At 37.2% G+C, this 9,211-nt stretch overlaps 1 protein-coding gene across 2 annotated transcripts; it reads left to right on the forward strand.

The window, feature by feature from the left end:
- Positions 1-1,833: 1,833 nt before the first annotated feature.
- LOC306856857 (cleavage stimulation factor subunit 1-like) lies at positions 1,834-7,069 on the forward strand. Of its 2 annotated transcripts, XM_079396367.1 has the most exons (7): positions 2,034-2,132; positions 2,587-2,628; positions 2,922-3,109; positions 3,965-4,242; positions 4,415-4,612; positions 4,718-5,108; positions 6,107-7,069. In XM_079396367.1, exons 3-7 carry the CDS (start codon positions 2,941-2,943, stop codon positions 6,364-6,366), a joined length of 1,296 nt encoding a protein of 431 aa, XP_079252493.1. In that variant the 5' UTR covers positions 2,034-2,132; positions 2,587-2,628; positions 2,922-2,940; the 3' UTR covers positions 6,367-7,069. The 2 variants fall into 2 exon arrangements, with proteins under 2 accessions (XP_079252492.1, XP_079252493.1); XM_079396366.1 differs by having other exon boundaries at positions 1,834-2,628.
- Positions 7,070-9,211: the final 2,142 nt, after the last annotated feature.

Below are 9,211 nucleotides of genomic sequence, written 5' to 3' on the forward strand. Positions count from 1 at the left end.
ATTTTTTTTTGCAACCTCAGATTCCAGATTTTCAACTAGTTGTATCTCAGCCAAATATTGTCCTATCCTAACAAACCATACATCAATGGAAAGCTTATTTATTCAGCTTTCAGATGATGTATGCATCTCAATTTCGAAAAATTTACACTTAAGACTTATTTTTGTTGTCACATTTATTCCTCTTTCACCATTATATAATTCTAAATGCATCTAATTATGTGTCCTTGAATACATAGTTACATTTACATTTAGTCATTTGGCAGACGCTTTTATCCAAAGCGACTTACAACTGGGGAATACAAAAAGTGATTCATCTTGAAGAGGCAATCAGACAGAGGAAGTGCTCGTAACACCAAGTCTCAGTCATTGTTCAAATAAGTACAAGCTAGTAAGGGGAGAGAAAGATAGAGGGAAAGAGTACGTTTTTTTTATTTTATTTTTTTGAGTTTAGGATGAAGTCAAGTACTGCCGAAAGAGATGAGTTTTCAGTTGTTGCTTGAAGGTTGCCAGGGATCCGGCGTTCCGGATAGGTGTGGGAAGATTATTCCACCGGCCAGGAATGGTGAACGAGAATGTTCTGGAGAGTGATGTTGAGCCTCTCTGTGATGGTACCACGAGGCGTCGCTCACTAGCGGATCTCAGACTTCTGGAGGGGATGTAGGTTCGTAATAGTGAGTGGAAGTAGGAGGGTGCTGAGCCTGTGGTCGTTCTGCAAGCTAGGGATGGGCAATACCACTTATTTTATTTTCGATCCGATACCGATATTTTCAAGCCCAGTCGATACCGATACCTCGACTAAACTCATCTTTAATGATAATCAGTAATTTTACTCACTTAATATTAGATTATTTTTTTAACATTTCATAGGCTTTTTTTGTTTTTGTTTTTTGTTTACACTGTCAGAAATAAAACAAATTGTATTTCAGCCCTTTACTGGGGCAGTAACCTCAAAGGTGCATCTACCCTAAAAGGGAGCATATTAGTACCATACAAGTATGCATGCTTTAAGGGTAGATAACAAATGTGCACCTTTGAGGGTACCTCATGAAAAATAAACATGGTGTTACATAAGTACTAAAATTATTATTATTATGATAAATTTGTGTTTTACTACAAATACTGTGGTTACTGTAATAAAACCATGGTTAATTTTTGTAAAAGGCTCCCAGGCTGCTGTACTCCTAAAGGTGAAACTTAAGCATATTTTTTTATTAACAGCAATTACAGAACCTAACGCAATCCATTTTAACTTTTAACAACCAGTTTAAATAAATTTGCTTGCACAAACTAGCCTATTTAAAATAAATATTGCATAAACCAAGTTTGGGGTTAGTAAGATTTTGTAATATTTTTAAAATAAACCTTATGCTCACCAAGGTTGCACTTATTTGAACAAAATACAGTGAAAAGAGCAATATTGTGAAATATAACCATTAAAATTACTATTTTCTATTTTAATATATTTTAAAATGTAATTTAAAATGCCTTTGTGATCAAAGCTGAATTTTCAGCATCATCACTCCAGTGTTCAGTGTCACATGATCCTTCCGAAATAATTATATCATTTGCTGCTCAAGAAGCATTTCTGATTATTGCTGCTTCATATTTGTGTGGAAACCGTGATGCATTTTTCAGAATTCATTTTATACATAGTAACAATGATATGTAATGTAATAATGTGGCAATGGTTTATAAAGATCTACTTATGCTTCTGATGCTTTTGGGAAACGCAGCTCTATTTGAACAAACACTGAGCCATGCGTCAGCATCGAACGCTGTCTGTGATTGATTGGTTTTGTCTTTCATCATTTGCCTTCCGATCGAGCAGGAGAAATCGCTCTAACACAATTAGACTAACACTTAAAAGCTTATTTATGCACAGAATTTCTTAATAAAATTAGTGATTAAAACAATGCACTTTAGAATCGATATTTTTATGTGAGGATCGATACAACATCAGTATCGATACTTTAGGATCGATCCGCCCATCCCTAATTCAAGCATCAGTGTCTTGAACTTGATGCGAGCTGCCACTGGTAGCCAGTGCAAGGAGATGAAGAGAGGTGTAACGTGCGCTCTTTTGGGCTCGTTGAAGATCAGTCGTGCCGCTGCATTCTGAATCATTTGTAGAGGTTTGATTGTGTTTGATGGCAGACCAGCCAGAAGCATTGCAGTAGTCTAGTCTAGAAACGACAAGGGCCTGGACAAGAAGTTGTGCAGCATGCTTTGTCAGAAAGGGCCTGATCGGTTTAACAAACAAATCAGCAGTTCAAATATAGTTAAATATGAAATATATTCTATTGGGATATTTTATTTGCTTTATTTATTTATTGTTTTCCTAATTGACTAATATGCTTAGCATTATGCAATGTAAGGTATTTTATTAATATCAACTTTATTAATTATAGAGTGTGACATATTTATTAGCATTTTTTTTCTAATAGCATACATTAAAAAAATACAATTTGTGTGAAAATTCAACAAAAACAGTCAGTTAGGGACTTTTACTTTAAATCAGCCGAAGACTTTTAATTTGTCTGGTTTATTCCCACAACTCCACCATTTATGCGTACGTCGTGGCGTCAGACGTACAAAGCGTGTGCGCGCACCTCCTGAAGTCTTGAATTGGTAAGTCGTTAGTTACATATGCAACTTTTAATGAATGAAGCGCAGTTTATATAGTAATTGTTGCTTACTTTGATCTTGATTTCAAAACAGACACAAACCACCTTAAAAATTAAAGGTCGACACCTATACCACGCACAGATTTGCGATAACAATGCACTAGAATGAACAACAAAGGGTCTGTTTTGAATCTAAGTTGCCTATCTGGACAACATTTGGAGTATCGTACAACATGTTGCCTCGATAGGCAGCTACCTGCAGTCTGAGCGTTTCTGTCTTGCTGCATTCACTTGCAGGCATTAAGCAGCAGCGAAGATGTTCCGGCCCAAGCCCACACTGAGGGACAGACAGCACCTTTACAGGCTGATCATCAGCCAGCTGCTGTATGACGGCTACACCACCATCGCCAACAGCCTGATCAGTGAGGTGAAGCCCCAGAGTGTGGTGTCTCCATCAGAGCAGCTCATGCAGCTGGCCAAGACAGGTTTCTGACACTTTTAGTGTTTAACATTTTTACTTTTATTGTGCAATTGCTAAATAACAGTAAACTACCAGTGCCTTGACTTCAGTTTCCCTTGGCAATAAAGAATACAGCATTTACTCTTTACTCTTAAAATCATGAAGTTAAAGCATATGTATTACATCTCTTAACAAGCAACTGAATTAGAGTTGTAAAATGTATATAATCAAGCAAATATATATGAACAAATCCCTCAGTAAAAACCTTCAGGATACAGACAGGAATAAAAATGTAAAGTTTGCTGTGTGTAAGTGCTACTGAAGTGGAGACTTATGGCTCAGCGTAGGGGAAAAAACTCGTTTTGAGAAAACGGCCTATGTAAATGTGTATTGTAATGGAAATCTATTGACACAAATAGATAAAATGCTATTAAAAAAAACACGCTTAACAGTGTCTTTTGGATGTTTTCTTACCACTAGTCTGAAACAACACTATGAAAAACTAAATTTTAAACTTGACAGATGCATGAAAAAAACCAGTGTTGCCTGCCTCCCCTTAATTTTTTTTTGCAAGGACTAGTAATAAAATGATTATAAACTTCATGTGAAAAGGGTCTATTTTCAAACAGTTAGCAAAAACACAAGATTTTTGCTGTTTTACACAACTTGGGGATGAATTCCTCTTACCAAAATTAAAAAAGTCAATCCATACACAAATGTTGTTTCTTCAAAGCGATGACAAAAACTGCAACTTTATGAAATGCAATCTGTATGCTTACTGTTTACTAGCTCACAAATATGAATCATTTAAAAAGAAACTTAAAACATAAAAGAAATGTTTATCGAAGAAGCAGAACAGTTCTTTAATCTGATTTCATAGGAATGGAGAACGATGACAGTGCGGTACAGTACGCCATTGGCCGCTCGGACACCGTGGCGCCCGGTGTGGGCATCGACCTGGAATTTGATGCAGACGTGCAAACCATGTCCCCAGAAGCATCAGAGTATGAGACCTGTTATGTGACGTCTCATAAAGGTCCGTGCCGTGTGGCCACCTACAGCCGCGATGGGCAGCTCATAGCCACGGGCTCCGCTGACGCCTCCATTAAGATTCTGGATACTGAGCGCATGCTGGCCAAAAGCGCCATGCCTCTTGAGGTGAGTGCCACCCTTGCCTGAAGTCAAGGTTGTTTCTTTTTTTTTTTATATTGTTTCACTTGGGCATACTTAATTCGTAAGAAAAGAATCTGTCTGTGTTATGGTGACTATAATATCATGTAGTTTATTCAAGTGGGACAGCCTGACACTGTGATTCTGATTTACGATTTAGGTGATGATGAACGAAACGGCCCAGCAGAACATGGAGAACCACCCTGTAATCAGAACCTTGTATGATCATGTGGATGAGGTCACGTGCCTTGCTTTTCACCCGACCGAGCAGATCTTAGCCTCTGGCTCTCGTGATTACACCCTCAAACTCTTTGATTATTCAAAGCCGTCTGCAAAAAGAGCCTTCAAGCACATACAGGTATAAAATCAAGCTAAATAATGCCTCTAAATTAGTTTGAAAAGGTACATTTTAGTTTAATTGGAGATGTTTGCATAGAATGTTTCTCCCTTTCTTTTTCTACAGGAAGCTGAAATGTTGCGCTCTATCTCCTTCCATCCATCTGGGGATTTCTTACTAGTCGGCACGCAGCACCCAACCTTGCGTCTTTATGACGTTAACACTTTCCAGTGTTTTGTGTCCTGCAACCCTCTGGATCAGCACACAGACACCATCTCCGGAGTCTGTTACAATCCCAGCGCTAACAGCTACGTCACCTGTAGCAAAGACGGCAGCATCAAGTTGTGGGACGGAGTGTCGAACCGGTGCGTGACCACGTTTGAGAAAGCCCACGACGGTGCTGAGGTCTGCTCGGCTGTTTTCTCCAAGAACTCCAAGTATGTTCTGTCCAGCGGGAAGGATTCTGTTGCTAAACTCTGGGAAATATCCACAGGCCGGACTTTGGTCAAGTACACAGGTAAGATGGAGAATTATGGGTAGGTTTAGATTCTAGATGAAGAATTGTGATTCAATTCTGACGGAGGAAAATGGTTTTAATTTTTTTCTAAAATATTTTCTGCTCTGTCGCTGCTGAATCTTCATTTGTGAAAAATATTTTTTTTTTTACCTCAGATGTTAATGTTTGCAGTCAGTATTAAATGTGATTATTTTTTTTAAAAGTCAGTGTACTGCAACATAATAACAAGAAATGTAGGTCTATTCATTTCTCTGATTTCTGGGCAGTTGACTCTTACAAATCTTTGTTGTTTTTTTGGTTTTTTATTGACTCAAATGTAGAGCTTGACCAGTGCAGTCTGATCCAAAAGAAAATAACTTCTTCAGTTCTTTATATTGAATCAAAAATACAGCACAACCAGTATTTTCTGATTCTGGACAAATGACTTTTATGAACCAGTTCTTTGTAGTTTATCAGAAATATATAACTGATTCATGAGTGATTTGCTTGTGAATTGACTAAAAACAGTGAACTAATGCAGCCCAATTTCAGAAACGCACGACTCCCATAAGTCTGTTCTTTTGATAATTAGTTAATAAAGACTGGTTACCGGTTTAAATCAATCTAAAACATTGTCTCTCATAATTTACATTTATTAGCTGGGAATTTGTTATTTGTAAGCAGAATAGACTGAAATGAATCCGAATCAAACCAAATTCAGAGCCTGAGAATCTGAAACACAAATCAACCAGCAAAAACCAGTGTGTGTTATCAGCATCTACTGGTACAATTCATTTTATAATATGTATAATGATGGTATTTTTGCATCAGTAAAAAGTGCTAATAGTTAATAATATTATCTTGGAACTTCCGTTGGTCAGTTTGGGGTGAATAAATCAAAACCCTGACATATATGTTGGAAATACCATGTCTGTCATCACGCCATCTGTCCAGTGTTGTTCATTGCGGCTCACACACTCTGCTGCCAGCTCACCCTGATTGTGTTTCCTGTCACGCAGGTGCGGGTCTCAGTGGGCGACAAACGCACCGCACTCAGGGTGTTTTCAACCACACGGAGGATTATGTGCTGCTGCCGGATGAGCGAACCATCAGCTTGTGCTGCTGGGATTCACGCACGGCCGAGAGGAAAAACCTGCTCTCATTAGGCCACAATAACATCGTGCGCTGTATCGTCCACTCACCCACCAACCCCGGCTTCATGACCTGCAGCGACGACTACAGAGCACGATTCTGGTATCGCCGCACCACCACTGACTAGGAGACATTTGTGTGCTTTGAGACCAAAAGGGTCTGAATTTCTTGTATCAGCAGGTCCCAAACACAGAATTGTCCTTGCTGTTTATGATAATAGTTTGCCAAGTGCATCATTTAACACACAAAACAGTTTTTAAATGGTTATGACTGCAGTACCTTTGTATTACATTTGGGTGGTGCTGTTTTACGAATCATCTGAGATCCATTTTCTTCAGATTTTTAGAAATTTTCTGATGTTACCATTCAGTAACATCAAAACTATCAGCTGTAAAGTTGCACTGGTATTGCATTATCTGACAACAAGTAGATGAGTACTATTGTCATGGCAAGTGCCTAGAATGTCGTCTTCTCCATTTTGATTTGTGTACTGTGCTCATTGTTTTATATTAAAAGACTCTGGGAGAATTGTTCCTTGTGCCATTCCATTTTTTCATAGTTACACATCTGAAGTGTTTTTGAATGGCATTAAACTGTTGTTGTTAGTGCAGCTTGCTGTTGATCAAACTTTGGGTTAAGAATATGAACAAACTCCTGACCCCAAGCATTCAACTTTGTGTAACTCGTTTGGAAACCATTCAACCGTGAGAAAATTGAGTAAAACACCCACTAGACTTATACTGCCATTTAAAAGTTTGATTAAAAATACAGTTAAAAACGTATTGTGAAATATTGTTACTTTTGAATAAAAATATTTTCAGTTATAATATACTTTAAGAATTTTCGACGTCATTGCTCCAGTCTTCAGTGTTACATGATCCTTCACAAATTGTTCAAATGTCGATTTGCTGCTCAAGAAACAATTCCTATGATCAGTGTTGAAATGAGTTATACAGAACAGAAATTTCGGAAGAATAGCATTTATTGAAAATATTTAGTGTTATAATTATTTTTGTTCAGTTTAATGCATCCTTATATTTCTTATACATTTCTGTAAAACAAACTTTTGAGCAATATTATAAAATTGAAAGAGGAGCCAGAGCCATACTTGGCTATAAATATTTCAAAGTGGGCTTTTTGACTACCCACAATGCCTTTGCATCGTGGTGGTATGGCATTTATCAATATGATCAGCAGTATTTCCTTTAAGTCTTTTTCAAACATGTATTTGCAGTCTTCATTTGGTTTGTTGAGAAGCATCTATCCTGCAATCAATGGTTCTCAACAACTTCATGTGTGGGTTTTGTTTCTAATGGTTTTTTTTTTTTATTATTTGTGGCTAATGGTTGAAGCAAAGTTTTCACAGAAAGAGATGTATTGAAAGGAAACAGTGGCCACCAGCACTGCCACATATAGACGAAATGACACAGTCATTTACAGACACTGCAACCAACCACCGTTTGCAAAGTTGTTCTGTAGAATCCACTGGAGGTTCAAACATGTGACCCAGCAACATCCGCATGTTAATGTGTGTGGTGGACAGTTGCTTAAAACTTGGTCTGCAATTGCGACAAACTGCAATACAAACAGTTGAGCACTGCATTAGTAGTCACAGTACTGTGGAATGTAACTTGCATACATTTAAAATCTGTGCTGGTATTTTTGGAGTTTCTTCAGTAATGTCAAATGATGAGTTTGTAGCATCTAAGAATAGGGGATTTTTCCCTTTGAGCAAGAATTGCTTTTAGCGGCAGTCTTTTTTTGAGCTAAATTGCCTAATGTTTGTCTAAATATTTGACGCAGAAGGGTAATTCCTCATAAAGTTTCGAGATCCTCCTTTTCTTACACTGGCAAGGCTCTTAATAGTGCTAGTACAAAGCCACATTCACAGTGCTGTGGCTAGTGTGTTTACTGTGAAACAGATCCATATTTATTCATTTGGTTTTAGGGAGGGTCAAATGAGCTCAGTGGCTTCACAAAAGAAAAGTTTAGGCACGTAATAGGTGTAACAAGTAATTACAGAGTTGTAATGTTTGTCCAGAGTAACCACAATTGGAAATTATAGTAAAAAAAAAAAAAGAAAATATATATATATATATATATATGTGTGTGTGTGTTATATATATATACACACACACACACTTTTTTATTTAATATTAATATTTAAGTCCAGTTTTATGAGTATAAGCCTGGTGTGATGGACTTTTGCTTGAAAATCTAAAATATTTCAATAAATTAATACAGGTTTTCATTTTAGATTTTGCACATAAATATTTAATAAATGTTGATGCATATTTTTTGTGTATATATACAGGTGCATCTCAATAAATTAGAATGTTGTGAAAAAGCTAATTTTTTCTTGTAAGTTATTTCAAAAAGTGAAACTTTCATATATTTTAGATTAATTACATTTAAAGTAAAACATTTCAAAAGTTTTTTTGTTTTAATTTTGATGATTAGAGCTTACAGCTCATGAAAGTCAAAAATCAGTATCTAAAAATATTAGAATATTTACATTTGAGTTTCAATTAATGGTATCCCTACAGTATAAATTCTGGGTATCTCTTGTTCTTTGGAACCACAATAATTGGGAAGACTGCTGACTTTGAAATGATCCAGAAGATGAACATTGACACACTCCACAAAGAGGGTAAGTCACAGAGGGTCATTACTGAAAGGTGTAGCTGTTTACAGAGTGCTGTATCAAAGCATATTAAATGCAAAGTTGACTGGAAGGAAGAATTTGGGTAGGAAAAGGTGCACAAGCAACAGGGATGACCGCAAGCTTGAGAATGCTGTCAAGCAAAGCTGATTCAAACACTTGTGAGAGCTTCACAAGGAGTGGACTGAAGCTGGAGTCAGTGCATCAAGAGTCACCACGCTCAGACGTCTTCAGGAAAAGGGCTACCAAGCTACTTCTGAACCAGAGACAATGTCAGAAGCGTTTTACCTGGGCTGTGGAGAAAAAGAAC

This window comes from Barbus barbus (assembly GCF_936440315.1).
Source record: "Barbus barbus genome assembly, chromosome: 37".
Taxonomy (NCBI): Eukaryota; Metazoa; Chordata; class Actinopteri; order Cypriniformes; family Cyprinidae; genus Barbus; species Barbus barbus.

Bases quoted from the DNA above. Each gene is read 5' to 3' on its own strand.
- LOC306856857 (XM_079396366.1), top strand. From the start codon at position 2,941: ATGTTCCGGCCCAAGCCCACACTGAGGGACAGACAGCACCTTTACAGG. The intron at 3,110-3,964 runs GTTTCTGACACT...CTGATTTCATAG, and splicing joins CATGCAGCTGGCCAAGACAG to GAATGGAGAACGATGACAGT. The intron at 4,613-4,717 runs GTATAAAATCAA...CTTTTTCTACAG, and splicing joins GAGCCTTCAAGCACATACAG to GAAGCTGAAATGTTGCGCTC.